This window comes from Apteryx rowi, unplaced genomic scaffold (genome assembly GCF_003343035.1).
Source record: "Apteryx rowi isolate R43461 unplaced genomic scaffold, aptRow1 scaffold_430, whole genome shotgun sequence".
Lineage (NCBI taxonomy): Eukaryota > Metazoa > Chordata > Aves > Apterygiformes > Apterygidae > Apteryx > Apteryx rowi.
Genome location: NW_020450684.1, coordinates 683,009 through 701,874, shown reverse-complemented (window position 1 = coordinate 701,874; position 18,866 = coordinate 683,009). Strand labels below are relative to the sequence as shown.

Here is an 18,866-nt window from a genome sequence, read left to right as displayed (position 1 = left end):
TTCTGCGCCAGGTTTGGGTCTGCCATATGGGAGATTAAACCAGATCTGTCTCTAGTATGAGAGGGAGAATGAATTATGTAGCAAACCCACTTCTCAGAGTGTCCTTTAGGCATGGTTTGGGAAGTTAGGATTGGGACTTAAAGACGTAGACACCCCGGTGCCCATGACTACTGCACATCAGTTTTTTCTGAGCATTTCTAATCTGCTGTCAATAATCTTGCTCTAAAAATGTAAGGCAGATAAGTGGTCATCTCCATATTATCAATATATACTTAGTAGATGGTCTGGCAGCTACCCATCTCTCCTGGAGAGAAGGTAATCCAGGTATTCCAAATGTGGGTTTTGAGTCAAGATTTTTCTGATTTTTTCCCCATTTCAATGGGGCGGAATTTGAGAAATTTGCCATGTTTTAAATTGTTTATATTTTGATAAAAATTTCAGAAAAATGTAGTTTTCCCTAAAGTTTTGAATATCACTGTGTTGTCCAACTTTCTATGCTTCTGTCATAGTTAGCTGTCAAGACGGTGCTAATGTCTGTCTCTTCCTGCATTTTCTGCTGCCTTTCTGTTGAGTAGGGAAATGCATTTCTCCTTTTACGGCCTGGGACACGACACACASAAGTCGCACTGGAAGCTGCTATTGAAGTAGGACCTCAGGTCCCACTCCTGCATTTTCAAGGCTAAGGCCATTATCATTAAACCAATTTTACTTTCCTCAGAACAGCTTTTATGCCTTTTACGACTCCATATTTTGGAGCCTTTAAAAACAGGATTATTGAACCCCCCAATTTATAATACTGTTTTTCTCTTTCCATTTCAAATTAGAAATTTCCTCCCAAAGTATGCTGCTTGAGATACAGAAAAGACAGTAGTCCATCTTGGATTAATTATTTTCACTTCCCTCTCAAATGTGAAGAGTTGAATTAATAATACTGGTAATAAAACCAACTTGCTGTAAAGCAAAGCATTGCGAGATGGGGATCCTAGTGCACATACAGCCCTGCCCCATCTGTTGCGCTGTCTGCTGGGAAGAGGGGAGAGAGAAGCACGCTCAAAATTTGGAAAAATCTGCAATACTCGTTTGTAAGTTTTCTAGTGATGTGTCTCAAATAAACTGCTTTGAAAGCTCTGTTCACCTTTGCGTTGTTGCTTTGCAGAAAGGACCTTTGAGATCCCATTCCTTGCCATGCAGTCCTGGAACGCATTTCAAAGGAGTTAGTAAGGGRGGCGTATGGGTTTCTGCCTCTGTTACAGGCTTTATGGCCATAAAGGCCAGCTAACAGCCCCAAAGAACAGAAATGACGTTTCGGTGGAAAATACTCGTTTGTTGTTTATGCTTGCTCTTTCAGATCCTGACCAATAAATCTCAGTGCTTGGTTTATTCTTTCTCTATTAGGATATTATATTCTGGGCAAACAAGCAAGGGGACAGTGGAGCAGAGAGTCACAACAGAGATGGAGTCCTTGGAGGTTTTCAAACAATCTTATTGCCAATAGAAGTCTATTGCTTAGCCTGCATTATAGCAGGTTTATTTTTAAGCGGTTCACTTGACGGTGTTCCTGCCACTTCCCTGGGGTAACTATTCCATGCCCACTATTAGGCCATATTTTCAGAGATTTAGACTAAGTTTTCTTCTGCTTGGCTACCTCCCATTACCCCTACTTACAACAGCMAGATGGCCCTTCTGTGGCCAGCTCTTTCCTTCAGAAGATTTTACTCTTGTCAGGCTTCTAAGAGTGCTGTGTGAGGGCTGGGTTTTCGTGTCTCGCTCCTAGGGCCCCGTTTGCTGCATTTGTTCACTCAGTGCCGCATTCTTCACGTGGGAGTGGGGGGCGGCTGCTCCAGCAAGTCGCTGCTCTTCGGCAGCAAGAGCTGAYGCCCTTACGTGGGCTGCCCGCGTGTGGTTCTTTTGATATTTTCTCATAGTTTAAACTGTTCAGCTTTTTTTTTTCTGAATTCCCTCTAGTTTGTTGGCATCTGTCTGGTTCTCAGGTGTCCAAGTCAGAACACTATGTGAGTGCTGCTTTGCCAAATCTGTTTTATAAAGCACCTGTCAGCTTGGTTAAGGGACCTGAGGCTTGCTACTATGCAGTCTCACTCCACAGTAGCTTTTAGAGCTGCCATGAAAGCTTAGACCTGATTTTTTTTCTTCTTCCCATCCTGGTCTTTTGAGTAATTTTTGGTTCCCAGATTCTATCTCACTAGAACATTGAACACTGAATCCATCCCTTTGTTTCAAATCACTGGCATGTCTGAAGTTTGCAGAACCCCTACTTAAAACATTAATCGCTCCYGATTTTAGGTTCTGATTCTCTTCTGCTTTTTTTCCCAGAAGTATTCTGCTTGGCCATGTGTAAAAAGAGGTTTGTTTATATATATATATATCTGTGTGTGCATGAGGGGGTTGGTATGATAGTGTGCTTACAAAATCCTGGCTTTGTTATTTTCTAGGTATTTGGTGCTAGAACATGTGTCAGGTGGGGAGCTCTTCGACTATCTTGTAAAAAAGGGAAGATTAACACCAAAAGAAGCCAGGAAGTTCTTCCGACAAATCATCTCTGCTTTAGACTTCTGCCATAGTCATTCAATATGGTGAGTACAGTCATTTTCAATAGGAATTACCTGTGACATAAAAGCACATAATAATGGGGTCTTATTTCTTGGCACTTTTACTTATATTAAGTAACTAATATTGTAAAGGTCTAAAAGCATTGTATAAAGTGCTGATGTATTTTTTAATTCTTGCCTGACTGTGAGACTGCGCAACAGTCACAGATAGACTTTACATGGAGAAGTTTGTCCATGGTTTCATATTGGAAGAGAATTCATTCACAGAGAATGCTTTAACCAGGAAAATGAAAGCCACGAGGGAAAAGCAGTTTAATTTCCATCATTCTTGGGGGCACTTGCCAATAACTGAGAATTGTATATGCTATATCAAAATGAGTCCCTGAAGAAACTCGGGACAATTACCAATACAGCAAAGTCATTTTATGGCTTCCTTCAGTTTTGGAAACATGCTGGCTTCTGGCAACCTTGACTGAGTCCCTTCTGGGCTTTTGAGTCACTGTTGCCTTTAATTTCCTTTCCAGTAGGGAACAATTTCCTTGATCAGACTGCTATTGATACTTACTAACTCCATCAGATGCTTTGACCATCAAGTGTGGTTTAACCTGCACTTTCAGGTGGTGGTTTAAATTGGACCGGTTTCTACTTCATCTTCAACAAGTTCAGGTAATTTAAATTATACCAAAATTAAGTTGTTACAATCAATCTGAGCACAGAGTTTCTGTACAGCTGCTGACCCATAGCTGCCTGCTTATTTCTCAGTGATGCAGCTCCTCACAGTTAGATTGGCTGAGAAGGACTATTTACATAATGTCTGCGTGGCTGTTTCTCGGTAGCCACAGAGAGCCGCAGATCCCCCCTCTCCAGTGGGCCAAGGGCCACTGTTAGACACTGGAGTAGAAGGATTTGCATAATCACCGTGTAGTTACTTCTCAATAAACGTACAGTGATTTTCCATTCCCCCTGGTTTTGTGCTAAGAACTCCCAAACCAGATATCCGTAGCATGAATGGCCACAGCAAAAATGGATACCTGTATATTTAACTTGCTCTTCTTGTCCTACTCGCTTTGCATTGCTGACTCTTTCTGATAGGATGTATTAATGTAAAAGAGAGCATATTTCTGATAAATGGAAAGGAGAATAAGAGCCTTTCTTGAAGATATATTAAGGAGAGTGTACTGTTAGGGGAATGGGCTGTTCAAAGATGGTGGATTTGGGGATGAGGAAGTCCTGAGGCCWATGGCTACTTGGCACAGGTAAGTTAATAATAGTCAAAGGGATTCTCATGGGAGCTGAGAGCAGGCTGTGTGCCCTGGCTAGAGCGGCTAAGTTTTCTCTGTTCGCAGCTACCTTGACAAATTTTATTCTCTGAATTCCACAATTTTCCTCCATGCCAATTAACTGAATTGAGGGATCATGATCTTCTCAAATGTACTTGATTTTTCAGAACTCTCTACTAAATAGCATTCCTTGGCATAATCCTTAGTAGGTTGTACAGCTGTAATTCTTTGTGTACGCTGGACAGCGTAACCACTGCTGGGTTTGATTGCGTACATAGATGTTCCTGTTCTGTACTTGGCTTAGCATTTATCCAAGAAGACTCAAAAATATTTAAGTATGACTGAAGAGAAATTATTTACTCTTTCAAATGAATATTCCAGAGAAGTATGAACCTCAGTTGTGATGGAAGTGTCTATGGAAGTATGTGTGTGCACATACACACTAGTCCTTTGCGCTTGGGGTGGATCCCTCTTGATGGTCCAAACTTTAATAAGCTGAGTGAGGRTCATGGTGAAGCTATCAGACAGATACGTACTTTTGCAGGTTTAAGGAAATGTGGGATTTGCAAGGCAGAGCACACGTCTCTCTTGAGGAATCCATTTTCCTCTGTTAAACATACTGGATTATGGGCAGTAGTCTTGTTTAGAAGTGAATCCCCTGTCTCCTTGTCAACTCCCGCTCTACCAGCACCTAGTGCTGAATAAGCGAGCAGTAAATCATAAGCTCTCGCTTCCTCCAGGTCACTCTGAGACCTGTGTGCTCCCTCAGATGATACTGGAATCTGTGTTATATTCTGAACAGTCATCATTAAATCCTTTTCTTAAAATCAAAGCATGCATAAATGTATGTCTGTGYGTGTGTGTGTGAGTACAGAAGTTAATGTGCTTTCCTAGGCAATGAAGCCTGACCTTGTCCTGTCGTGGGGCAGTGAAATGACAAATCATCTCATCAGTTAGGTTATCCAGTTATGACCATGCTGAAAAATGAAGGCTTCTGCTTTGGTTAATGACTAAATGTGGGTTCCTCTAACCCCCTGGCAGAAGAGATTGATGGCCTGGTGTCCCCAGCCCCATAGCATTGTCCCGTCTTCTTCCGTTACCTCCCAAAACACTGAGAAATATCTGCAGCTTACTTTTACAGCAGCACATTATCRCKTTCGGCTTTCACTGCTCACAGTGTATCGATGCTGCAGGATTCCCAGATCAAAGGATCCGAAAGGATTCCCCAGTGCTCCCATCAGTTAAAGGCTTCTGCCACTGCTGGGGGCAGAGATCACCTGTGCCTGAGGAGGCGTTTTCAGACAAGCAGGCAAAACGGACTTGGAGCTTCTGTGTGTGTGTTTGGATGTTAAAACAGCCTGAGCTTTCTGACAGAGTTTGGGATAAGCTTGGCCGCGGGGAAAAGCTCCTCCGTAGCCCCTTGCGGTTTCCCTCAGGACTCTGCTGGGCAGTGCAGCACCGTGCCGAGCTGGAGAGCTGCAGGCGAGCAGAGCGCGAGCAGGCAGCTCTGGGCGGAGGGGTTGTCCGGGCCCCGCAAGCCGTGTGTCTGCRCTGCCGTGGCGCGGTGCGGAGCAGCCGGCCGAGTGACGCAGCGTGGCTGCTCCTGGCTGCGGCTCTCCCTGCAGCCGCGCGTCGCAGTCTCTGCGCCGTGCTGCAGCCCACGGGGGCACCGTGCACACAGGCCTTGCACACCAGGGACCCAGCGCTGTCACCTTACTGGCCTGGGAAACGTTGTTTGGACGTAGCCAATGTTTGGGTTTGGGTTTGGGTTTGGTTTTTGGTTTTTTTTTTACTAAGCTGCCTCTAACCAAGTGCTGGGGGTTGGCTCTCTTAAAGCGGGGGCCTTCAGGACGCCTCAGCTGGCTGCCCCAGATGGATAGCCGCTGAGGAGCAGCCCGCGTCGCTGCGGTGGGCGAGCTCGCAGCTCGCGCAGCGCCAGCGCTATTCACTGCACAGAACAGTGTAGGAGCGAGCGGCGGGTAGGTTGCAAATTCTGCCTTTCCTGGGAAGACGCTGGCGGCTGGCGGGAGGGGAGTGCCGCAGGGGAGGCGGGAGCCGCGCGCCACCCCGCGCTGCCRCCGCCGCCGCCGCCTCGTTGGCTGCAGCTGACATCACCGGCCCCGGCCGCCATTGGCCGTGCTTGGATTTTGTGCGGCTGGGGCTTTCGCTTGGGTCAAGCCTCGCATTTGGTGTCTGCATCGCACGAGCTGACAAATAAAAATATGATTAGAGAAAGTGCCCCGTGGCAAACCTTATTACGGCTTCAGAGATAACAGATAATGCCAATTACTGCGCAGGGCAGTGGTGACATTGAGAGGAAATCCCCTGCGGTAATGAGCAGCAAGATTATTATTTCATTTTATTTTTATTTTGGTTGGATTTCATTTTGTGTTTTTTTCCTGAGCGCGCACAAGAGGGGTTAAGGCAGGTTCTTTATGAATATTGATAAATGACAATTACGAGGGCCTTTTCTCCTTTCATTGCCTGGGGCTGTGCCTGCTTGAATACGCGCAGTGCTCCTGCTGAAGCGTGTCTGTATGTGCATGGGGGTGTGCGACTTAGAGGGGCTACAGCAATGAATAAGAGCTTTGTCTGAGTTTGCCTTGTGCTCTTCCCATCAGTGCAGGGGGGAGAAAGGCTATTTATAAGATAATGCTTCAAGATTTCACAGCKGTAGTACCAAAATCTCTGGTGAGATTACTGCAGGCTGGAGCTGCAGAGCACTGTCAATAAAGGAAGCACCCTCTTAGGGAGAGATCTGGGATATCCACGAGAAACGGAGAAAGCCGAAGAATGCCAAGTGCCATGAGAAATCTCTCCTGTCCGATAGTGTCACCCTGCCAGTGACTCTTGCTTTGCCTTGCTTCATTTATAAGAAGTAYGTTACAGTGTTCTGCCAGGATAATCTATCGAATACCTAAGACTGCAGCAGCTGGACACACTGAAATCGTGACTGAAGGCCCCCAAATGTGAAATCAGTCTAGAAACTCTGGAATTTGATAATGCTGGTTTGTATTGCTTTGTGTTGTGGTCCTTCAGTCTTTCAGTTTTCAAATTGTCTTTCAGAACACCATGAGGTAGGAAGATCCTTTTTCTCCCTGTGAAAGCTGAGATTGCCCAATAATTGCCCAAATACAGGCATTTCAGCTTTAGGATTGAGACTCACTCCAAAATGTCAAGAATGTTCAGATTTCCCTTGTACATCAAACTGGAGAAAACCAATCAAGTACGTTAGCCACAGTGCCAAAGGTGAAATAACCAGCTCAGCTAAAGTCAAAGGGCACATATCTTTTTTAATTTTATTTCTTTWTATAGTCCGCTGGAGACACAAAAATGGCATATTCTTATTGTAGGCATAACCAGGTGACATTCTTTGGCAAGTACAATAGTGGTGATCAGATCTGACAGTCTGTTCTGGCTTTGAAGTGTATAAAAATAGGTTTCGAGGCGAGGTTTGTAGGGAGGGGCAATGTGTTTTAATAAATCAGCTGAAGTAATTGCAAAAAAACAGACAGTGTTTTAGGCATCCAAGCCCTTCTTCAGGACTCTTGATGTGTTTATAGATGTTGTCCTTTTTCCTAGCCACAACTATATTTACTTGTTCTGCAGAATTCTGTGAAAACTTGCTAAATTTGAGCATAGCAACCATGACTCTAAACAAAGCTTCTTCTGTAGGTAGATATGAGTTACACATTCAACTCTCGTTTCCAGAAGCAAGCGAAAAATAAGATGAAAGGCTTTTTCTGCTTATAAAAGTTAAAAATATTGCTTCTCTACTACTATTAATTATTACTGATAAATTATTTGCGTCACACTGAGCTTGTGCTGAGCGCTTTTAAGAGACATATTGCAGAAAAATTACTCTGTGGTCTGGCCCTGCTGGGAGTTTGGGGTCAGTAAGAAAAGCATTTGCAAAGTAGCCAACAATTTGATTATTACAAATGACCTGTAACTACTCCAATTAGGAGGTTTCTTGGGTTAGAAATCTGTGACCTACAACGTGTTGTCATAGAAACTGATACAAATGTTTCAGCTCAAAAATCACTTTAAAATAATGGGTTAGTTCATCATCTCATGCCAGGTGACATAGCTTCTTTGAATCCAGTATCCTAAGTCTGTGTCTACGCCAGACATCTTCTGCCAGGCCTGCGTGGCAGCGAGAGGGTGTCTGCTTTACCTCTCCCTTTTACATAYGCAGTACAGATACAGGGGTGTTCCCAGAGCAGGAGGACAGACTGGATGGGCAACGGAGGCAGCTAGAGAAGCAGTTTGAATAGCGACTCCAGAAAGCAAGCAGTTTTGCACCATCTCCAAGATTTGTACTCATTTCCCTGGGACCATTTTTGCAGCTCGTGCACTCTCTCGCTCTCCCTCTCTCCCTCTCTCCCTCTCTCCCTTTTGTGCTACAAAGGAATTGTAGAGCCTTTTAAGAAAGGGATGTTGCAAAGTGTCTGAGTGTGTGTGCTTTCCCTGGCAAGGCTTGTTTAATGCCCCCCTTTCACTCCGCTCTCCTTTGGAAAGGCTTCTCTGCAGGTTCATGGGCTGACTTCTTACGCCATTGTCTTGGCTGAGGAGCTCTGGGCAGTCTGCTTCCACCCCGGATCAGAGATACGCGGACTTTTTTCTGCAGGGCTGTGCTGCGTTTCTCTTTCATATTCCTTCTCAACATATGCAGGGCTCAATAGGAAAGTTTGCACTGTTTGTCACTAAAGAAGCTGCTTTCTTCTATTTTGATTTTCCAGCCATGTGGTAAAGCCCCTACAGTGCTGGAGCCTTTAGAACAATGAAAGGGTAACGAGTCCTCTGCTCACCTGCAGAGAGAGGAGTTGATGTGGTCATATAAGACATGGAGAGCCAGAGAGATCAGCTGGAATGGGACCAAATTAAATGCATTTACTCTGCAATGTTCCATTAATGCCAAGTAATTACCACATACAGTGGGATTTTTGTTTTGTTTTGTTTTGTTTCATTCTGGCACAAGAGAATTCTTTCCAAATATGAATGCATGAGGCTGTCCAGGCTGCTGGGCTCTTAGGTAAATTATAACAAGCCTTCCCTATTCCCATATGTTCCTCTCTCTTCCTTCTGGCATTTGAAAAGCTGGCATTAYGAAGATGGGAAATGCAAATGCAGAGAGAAAGTCTCATTCTCAATGGCAATGATGCAAGTTCTGCTATTCTGGTCCAGACTCCTGGCCTCAGTTCTGTCCCCAAGATGCTGCCTCCGCAAATACAAAGGGGTCCTAAGATGGATAGCAGAGAAATATCCCAGCTAGACAAAAATTTTCACCCGGAGCAGAGAACTGTCTTTTGGTTAAATGTGCAAGCACTGCCTGGTCACACTGGCACCCTGATCTCTGAGTGGGGTCTGCAGGTGCTGCCACAATACAGAAAAACACTCATGGCTGCCATGAAATTCCTGTGTTAACCATCCATATCCTGGCACTAGGAACTGTGTTGAAAAAGGGATGGGGAAGGGACAGAAAGATGCAAAACTGATCTCTGATAGTTCTTTCATTTTAGGGCCCTGTTCAAGTCAGCAATAAATGTATAGCTTTTTGACAGAGTCCTCACCCTCCTCTCTGCTGAATGTGCTGGGGTGGAGGGGAGAGCTGATAATTTTCCTTGATATTATTTTGGTGAGTGTCTGGAGCAAAAAAAAAAAAAAAAAAAAGCTCTGAGGTTGGTTGCCATTCCAGAATTCCTTTCATACATATTGTCCCAGTCCCACAGGTCCCAACTTCAGGCTTTCAAAATGCTGTCTGTGAGGTGGGTCAGGACCTCCACATACAGACTGGCATCAGCCCAGGTAGGTGGATGCAGGTGGATGCTTCATGGAAAGGCATTGCACAGTGCAGTGAGGTTGAAGCCTACTCCACATCTGGAGTGCGGTTGGTGATCCCTCCTTTCCTGTCTCTCTTACTGTGGCCCCCCAATAGAATACACTGAAAAAATTATTTGTCACTTTACAGGATCCTCATATATCCACTTGACCGTCCCTTAAACCCAAGCCTAAAAATGTCTGTGTTGTGGATCCCACCTGATGGGAAGACAAGATAGCATGGGGAGAAAAAGATTCTCTTCCTTGGTGACTACTGTACCCATTTTCAGTGGTGTCACCCCTGCTCTTTCACTGCCTCTCAGCAGGCCAGGAGGGCAGCTGGTTCAGGGTTCGTGTATGTTCTTCTCCAGCCAGGGCCTGTGGCAGGTCTGCAAAGGTCAGTAGCTTTGAGGCATGGAAGGGTAGCATTTTTGCATTTCCTTTTGCTGCACCATTTTCCTGAAGTAACATGAAATGTTTTGTAATGGACAGGCATCCACGTTGGAGAAATGCTTTTGAACTTCCTGTGTTTAGGTCATGCTGTGCCTCGATCACTGGATCTTTCTGCTAACCTCAAAAGCAGGATCTTTAGTGGCAATTTTGAAGTGAAGTATTAATGTTGGCACAGTTCCTAAAGAAACAGTCTGTACCCTGGCATTAGTTGGCTTCCTTCCTGACTTTGCCAGCTAACAGGCTACAGGCTGAATGAGCAAAGAGAAGGGCCACCACCGCTGAGGAGAAAGTCTCTGCCAGGAGCAGTCACCGAGACTGGAAAACAACCACAGCCACTGAAAAACCACCTACAGCAGAGGATGCCCACTCAGCCTGAGCCTTGGGGAGGTTTCTCATTACCTAGCGTCAAACAAGCACCTCTTGCTTTACAGGGAACTTGCTTGCTACTGTGTCCTAGTCATCAGACAGGAGAACTTGAATGCATCCCCCCAGCTGGATTAAGTCTTCCTGGCACCCAGTTAACAAAACCAGTTGTAAGATGGGAACTGTCCAGGATGGCAGCTGGAGGAAAGATTAAATTTTGCACTACTGTCTCATTAGTGTCCAGCTACCCTGGCTTGCCTCAGGACTGTGGGCTCCTCACTCCGTTTCGCTGCTGGGGCTGGGACTTGTTCAGATTTGGCAGATGTTGACAAGCTAGCATTTGTCAGGGGTCGCTGTCCTTGATAATGGCATTCAGGAGTTCTTTTTTCCTGACCATTAGCTGTTCATTCACTGCCTTTGGAACATTTGCTTGTCACTCATCTCCAACTTTTTGTCAAATAGGTATGACCGTCCATGGCAAATAAGTCTTCTGTCTTCAGTTACACTGAAACTTTGATTGCTAGGGGAAAGATAGATTTTATACAGCACCTTTTGCTTTCTCGGATAAAAACATTCACAGTTCTGAATCATACTGCTCAAATATCTACTGGATTGTTTGCCCTTGGTTAACAAGACACATGGCAGCTTTAACATGCAGGATTCATCAAGTTTATACAAAAATGGAGATCATATTATACCCTTTAAAAAAGGGAGGGGGAAGGAGTCATAGGACTCAATGCGATAAGGTAAATGACCTGTATCTGTTTTGAATGTGTGCTGTTTTGCTGGAAGTCTCCATTAGAAATATCTGTTAGGTTCCCCAAGCGTCCTGCTACAGCGTGCTTTGGTTTTGCCCAAAGTTGGCCTGCGTTATTTAGAAGTTGTCTGTAATTGATCATTCCAGACTTCTGTTAAGATCCGAGGGGATAATTTCCAAGACATTGTCACGATTCTTATATTTCTATGGGAGGGTAGAGAACGACCACCCCTACAGGGTTGTAAAGGTAGAGTTACACCTGTGCACATGAGGAGTACTAGATTTATGTCTTATAAAGTCAAGAAAARATGGCATAAGGTTGAATTCTAGTCAGTGGACTAGGTTATCCTAATACTGTGTCTTTTACTGAATTCAGTTTCTAGTCAGGGTAACTGTTTTGAGTGAGCCACTGTTGCAAATGACTGCTGTTTGTCTGACACTCACACGTGTTGTCAGCCGGCATTTTCCCACAGGTTTCTGTTCTGGCTGGATGCCTGAGCTGGTGGTTCTGTCTGGGAAAAGATTTGACTTCTCAGATTTGGACCTCTCATCAATAAGACATCACAGACACATTTTGCTTACTCATAAGCAGAAACAATAGACAAGTTTCTTTTTCAGTCTGCCTGGTTTTAAAGTGCTTCCTCCTCCTTGTGACTCTTGAAGAGTTACAAATAAATAGCAAAAAAAGCAAAATCATCACAAATTTTGAGCAAGATTTTTGTCTCTGGAAAAAAAAACCCAAAATGTAACAGTTGTATAAAAGCACCTGAATTCAGAGAAGGAGAGGCAGATGCACAGTGGTTTTGGCAGTGCATAATGAAGGTTAATAAATTAGACATTGTATGCTACTTTTGATTTAAAGTAGGAGTTGCCATCCTGAAGGTTGCAACTGTCTGGCTCTTTCCACATTGCTAAATAGGAAAAGAGTCAAGCTTTGACTGAAGGGAGGGAAAGGACACTGTTGACACCCTCAGTTATAGGTGGTGCTGGGTTCAAGGGATTTCTCCATCAGAACTAATTGCCTGAAATGATTTCAAAGCCATATGTATATTTAAGCAACACCTAATATGGGTTTTATGGGGTAGCGCTTACACCAAGTATGTTTTTTGCCTCTGGATAGCAGTCATTTTGTTTCCTGTTGTTGACAGAATATATTGATGATGTTCACTCCTACCTTAAGGAACTGGCATATGATAGAGTGTATCAGCCCTAAATCTGAGATGAAATTCTTCTCCTACCCAGTTCCCACAGTCTCTCCTTCAGCTTGGGTTGATATCATTGAGGTGAAGCTGTTCATTTCCTATTAGGGCGCTGCAGGCTCAAGCCTCACATACATCAGGAAYGGACATTTGGGAGATGGTCTAAAGTATTGCAAAGATTGGATCTTGGATATGTGTGTTCCCTTGTCTGGGACAGGAAGAAAAATGAAGTCAATTAAAATATAAAAGGTTGGACACTATGCTGGATAAAGAACAAGTTGTGGAGTGGGAAAGATGCCCTGGATAATCTAACTCACGTTTTGATTCTTCCCTTACAGCCACAGGGACTTAAAACCAGAAAATCTACTGTTGGATGAAAAAAACAACATCCGGATAGCAGACTTTGGGATGGCGTCACTGCAGGTTGGGGACAGCTTGTTAGAAACTAGTTGCGGGTGAGTGCCTCAGAATTATTGCAAAAATCAATGATGGATTCCAGACATAAAGGTTGTCTACAGTAGGAATTTTGATGGAGGCCTGCAGACTTGCACTGTGCACCATTATTTCCCAGTAACATAATAAATTAATATATAGTGCATAAGATAGCTAAAAGGTTTTTATAAGTGCTTAAGACTGAAAAGCAGGCCTCTGACATTGTCACACATGGATATAAAAATGAAGGCATTCAAGTTTGGATTCATCTGCAAATGTCAGCTTGTGTTTGCTTTCACTGGCTGTGTATTATTTAGAAACTGAAAGCAGTAGTGATGGTATTTTAAGAAGGGGCTTTAAAAATATTAACGAGTGGGGAGAAAAAAAAGAACGTAAGGAATTGTGACTCAAATTTGCATGTTGTGTTCAGGCTGCCTGCTTGCATCTCTGTTACTGCTCCATGCTGCTTGGCTGCTGGCTCACATGCAGGATCGGCAGGGAGGCAGCGGGGTCCTTGGCAGTTACAAGCAGGGCATGAACGCAGGTACCTGGGAGACTACTTGGAGAAATATTGCAGGGGTGGTCTAGAAACGTTTCCAGGTTAATTCAGTTGCCAGCAAGAGCTTCCTAGGACTTTCCGGGGGAGCCAGCAATGCCGCAGCTGGGCGAAGCCTGGGTGCTGGGGCACAGCTGGCACAGCATGCCAGCAGCACTGCCATGCCAGAGTGCCCTGCGCAGCCGGCTGGGGGGCTGCTGTCGCCAGGGTGTCTGGCAGGGGCAGCCACTGCTAGCCGCTACCCAGCTTGTAGCTGTGCCTGAATGGTTGTAACAGTGAGCTCAGCGACTGGAGTTACAGCTGGTGCCGGCAGGTTTGCACCTCCTCCCCTACAGACATACACTTCCTGGCCCTGGTAGTGGGAATCCGATGACGCCAGCCTCAGCCTGTTGCAGTCTGTGTTTTTCCAGTCTGTACCCAGTGCCAAGGTAGCTCAGGGTAGACATGGAGCCATCCTGGTTCCCTGTGCTGCCCAGCCACTGCCTCTCAGTCCTGAGCCGTACTCCTTCCATTTTCCAAGTCTTGAATAGGGGACTGAAAAATTGTTTGAAGTTCATGATGTGATCAAATGCAGGTTGATGAATACACTGAGGCCCACTAGTTCCTTTCTGTCTCTGTGCCAAGTCAAGATTTGAACTCTTAACAGCACAGATGAGAAGCAAGGAGCTAAGAGTCTGCACATTGTCACGGCCTCTTTCAAACCTCCTCTCTCGACTGGGAAATGAAGTCCTTGCTGCAGTTATTACCAAGTCTCTATACACTTTAAAGAAAATCTTCTGCTTTCCTTCCCTGATAAAAACCAACAAAAAATAAGAAAGAACCCAGTCTTGTATTGCCCTGCAGGATCCTTCAGACTCCTAGGGGACCTCTCAGTGGGGTTACAGTTCTTGTTAGCAGAGGGCTCTGTCGTCTAGGTCTAGAGTCTCAAAGGGAGCCTTCCTGTCCTTAAGCAGTGCTGGAATTCAAACCTCCGTGGTTCAAGCAGAGCCGGCCCCACGTTGCAGCGTCAGAATGTGTTAATAAAGAAATCAGTGGCACGGAAGAGACGTGCCTGTAATAAGCAGAGCACAGCAGCAGCACTGTGATCTCCTGCCTTGCAGATGCATTTTAAGTATGGTGCCAATCACTAGGCCTCCATGTGAGCTATTACACCACTTCATTAATTCTCCTGGCATGGAGCCCAGCGTGGCTGATGCTGGTGCCTTGTGATGTATCTGGTTTGGGGGGTGAAGGGAGGAAGGAAGGAAGGAATGCGTAAAAATATGACACACTTCACAAAGGGAGGCAATCAAGTGCTGACTCCCCTTCCCCTGGAGCACACGGTAACCAGCCTCAGAGCTTTTCAAGGCAACAGTTTCACCTACCCTTGTAGCTGGGGCTTTCAGCCAGCATGAAAAGGAACAAAACAGATTGAATCATGGCTGAGATACTGAGCTTTAATGAGATGTTCCTCCATGCACCCAGAAGTTAATTTCCAGAATGGTTTTATCTGTGCTGTGAACACTGATAATGAGATGAAACTGTAACATTTCCATTGACAGTCATGTGAGGAGTCTCCAGGTATTTCTGTCAGTCAGAGTGGGTGGATCGGATGGGGTTTAGCAATGTGCTGCAGCTAACTTTCTGTCAGTACAGCAGAGTGGTTAGAGTGCAGTCAAAAATACTTTTCCATCCAAAGAGAACTGCTAAGTATAGTCCAAAGTTTGGATAGGCTTTAGGTCACTACAGAGTCTTGAGTAACCTCAAGAAGATATACTTATGTAGCCTGAGATAGGCAGTATTGCATACCTCAGAGTTAGCGTTTGATGGGTGCTACTCATTAGATCAGCACAGTTTTCTGTAGCACTGATGGCTACCAGGAGGAGATGATGAAAGTTCAATCTAGCTGGGTGTGTTTGTTGGAGAACACGGAGAAGAGGTAGGGATGGACTTGCTGTTTCATTGACATAATTTGTCACTGACAGGCTGCAGGTCAGGCCTTGGTTGTGATAAATCCCATTACTGGAAACCTGTATTGCACAAATCCTCATTATACACAGCACAGAGGAGTAAGCAATAGTTTTAACTGTGGGTCTCCAAGCCCTTGAGGGGAGGAGGAGCTGTGCTTAAGGTCTGCAGGAATAGTCGTGGTGCTGGCAACACTGCTTACTGCAGAAACTGCACAGCAAGGGGGTCTTCTGGAGGGATGGTCCCTGAAGTGCCAAGGTTAGACAGTGAGTCTTTGCGTCCCTCAGGAGTAGGGGAGGTCTGTGAGCGAACAACCGACAATGCGTGGAGTGAGAGTGCTGTAGGATGCTGCTTCTGTTAGCTCAGACCTCTTTGACTCTTCCTCCTCTCTGCCCTCCCTGGCAATGACGTGCTGAGACACTCCCCCATCACTTTTCATGGCCATTCCTCCCAGCACGCTGTCTCGCAGTGTTTTAGAATGGTAGAATTTGTGCAGTCCATCCTGGCTTGTCACTAGGCAAGAGGAATGAGTGTCTTAGGGTTAAACCTCTGGGCTGGGACCCAGGAGATCTGAGCTTGGTTTCTATCTCTGCTGAAGGCATTCAGGGTGGCCTTGGACAAGACACGTTATCTTTCTGTGCTTYGCTTTTCCATATTACCAAGTCATTGCACTGCCTAAGTCACTCTGAACATAACTTGCAGTCAGTCCTATAGGAGTCTTGGAAAGTAGGAAGGGTTGGAGGAGTCCCTGGGCCTTGTTCCCCTGTCTTGGACTAAGAGGTCTCATGGCTAAAATGAAGAGTTGAAAGGGGATACTGTTGAGCTGTAATTATTGGGAGTTTATAATAATCTTTCCTAATTCCCTGTTGTTCCTTATTGTGTCCTGGAAATGTGGCAAAATAAATTTTCACCATCCCCTCGCTTCTCTCCGTTTCACTCATCTCAGCCTCAAAAGACTGAGTCTGTCGTGGAAGGAGATTGTCGTAGGCTGCCTGGTGATTGGAAACTCATCAGTGGTGATAGTCCCGGTGCTGCCTGCCTCCAAATCTCTCTATCCCAAACAAACAAGAGCTGAGGCAAAGCTGACATGTAAATGTAGCTTGTCCCCACGCCAGAGCCGATCCCGGAAGAGACAGTCAGGGCGGAGACTGACACCACTGCTGACAGGCCCACAATTAACTGCCTGTATGCGGCAATTCCCCTGTATCAGTGTCTCCAGAGGGAGTCCTAGGCCTGATCCAGAAAGCTGGTGTATGTGGGAAGAACAGGGATGATTATGGCCTCTAATTTTATTGAGAAGAAAGCTTTGCACCTGTCAGTGGCGTAATAGGGGAAGAGAAAACAGCAGCTTCAMCCCCCTGCACAGTCGATTCCTCTGCCCACAGCTCGCCCACGAGGCAATTCCTAGCAATACTTTGCAGGCCCACAGACTGCCCGGCTCTATTGAAAAAGTGCATGTTCTCGTTAGGATTGATTATTGGTTCTTTTTAAGCTCAGGGCATTTATAACAGCCGGGGCACTGTGTGTTTGTTAGAGGAGCTAGCAGAGATCGCCTAGCTCCTGATCCCCTTACGCCTGTATTTGGTGTGTCGCCCCACCTGTGCTGAGGAGATGTATCAGCAGAGTGATGCTCAGTTGCCAAACACCCCAGTTTCCTAGAACCATTTCCGATTAGAATGAATCTATCACATGATGCTGCGCATATTTCCTTCCTCTTTATACACTTGTGTACATAAGCATGTGCATGTATTTAGGACATATGTAGGTGTCCTATATCCAGATATCATTAGGTTTGTAAATTTAGGCCCTCAAAATTGAGAAATGACAGAATTAGTATTTCTTAACCCACCTCACCAAGAGCTTCCATTCCCAGCACACTGCTCCTGTCTCTTTCCCTGATTTTCACTCTCATCTTGCTGACTTCCCAGTCATCTTTGCTCCATATTTGGACCTAAATCCCAGATCCTTTTCTCTTTTTCACTAGATTCCAGCTCTAGTTTCCAACCTACTTGGTTGTCCCAGGCCGTTGCTCTCAGTCCTAGATCTAATTCCTCTTATTTTTGCACTCAGTTGGGGGTTCTTTGTTTTGATGTTTGGTACCTTGTGATAACCCCAGCCAGAGCAGCTCGGAGTATCAGTTTCAGGTAAAAAAAATTGCTTGGTGAAGTATGACCAGTGCAAGTAGAATTTTTATCCTGATGCTCTAGAGAATTTATACTAATAGATACAAACTGCAGTTTTCCAGTGGCTATGCTTGAGTACATTTTTGCAGAGAATGCAAACAAATATTCAGGTCTTCTCTTCACCTTTGGGGGTGCTAGAAAYTTTCCTTTTTTATGGGAAAAACATATTTAAAGTAAATTAGACTTAAACAGTGGAAATGTTTTGGTCAAAAGGTTCATATGCTCATGTGCAACACTCATTCACATACAAGCATGAAACCATCTGAGGCAGCAAGGGAAATTGGTGGTAAGTCATAAGCAACTTAAAATGACATTACAAAGGGAAGCCTTATTAATAATTATTAACACCAGCCTCACCTAAAATACATCCCAAAGACTATTAAAAGAGCTTTAAGTTTGCAAAGTCAAATACTGGAAATTTAAGATGTGCTACTTTTCAGGTTGCCAATATAATATTAGCTTGGCCCCGAACTACTTATGCRCATTAGAACATGGTCATTAATTATAAGCTTGCACAGTTCTTTTTCCCCAAATCTTTGCCTCATGTGGTGTTTGGATGGTGGTTTTTTGAGTGAGTAGCTATCTAACATTTGATTTATCCTCATCATTCATTGCATGGACCCATTCATAATTTCTGCTCACTACATTCAAGTCTTGCTGTGAATTCTAGGTAGGATTTTCATCATAGCGTCTTAGGTTTACAAATATTAATTATATTGTTTTCATATCAACTGTGTGATATTAATCTTGTTATCTCCATTTATATGAGGACATCTGATTCTCAGAAATGAAAGTCAAAATTATCAGCCAGTTTTGAGTGCCCAGTTTGATACTCTGGGGCCTGATACCTCAGAATCCTCAGTGTTTGATAGCAGCCCTTTATTTTGAAAGCACAGTGCCTACTGACTGCCTCTGCTGCTCCAAGTGCTTGTAAACACTGTAAATCAAACCTCAGATGTGTCACATTGTGATTTTGAAAAGTGGGGAACTGCAAGTCGTGATCATCTGTGATTGGCTCAGTTTAAGGTATCTGTTCCTATTTACAGAGGGATTCTGTAGCAGAGGCAGAGATAGACTTTGATTATCCAGTGTGTCATTCAGCAGCCTTTGTCACAAGATTGTCCTTCATGACACTGAACTTCCCTCATTTTACTACAGACTTTCCAACTTCTGCCATAAATAAAAGAAAGGCATTGTGGACAGCTACACATCCACCACCCCCCCTCCCCGGCCGACCTTCAGAGTATGGCGTAACCCATTCAAGCTTCATTTTAGCATTTCCTAGCTTTTGAATACTTAACATTGCAAT

At 44.7% G+C, this 18,866-nt stretch overlaps 1 protein-coding gene across 7 annotated transcripts in view; it reads left to right on the top strand.

Annotated features, from left to right (window-relative positions):
• Window positions 1-18,866, top strand: part of BRSK2 (BR serine/threonine kinase 2) — a 163,052-nt gene that overhangs the window by 65,192 nt on the left and 78,994 nt on the right. For all 7 annotated transcript variants that reach the window (XM_026076437.1, XM_026076434.1, XM_026076431.1 and 4 more), the window contains exons 3-4: window positions 2,451-2,591; window positions 12,778-12,894. In XM_026076437.1, coding sequence (XP_025932222.1) covers window positions 2,451-2,591; window positions 12,778-12,894 — 258 coding nt within the window. The remainder of the gene's footprint in view (window positions 1-2,450; window positions 2,592-12,777; window positions 12,895-18,866) is intronic.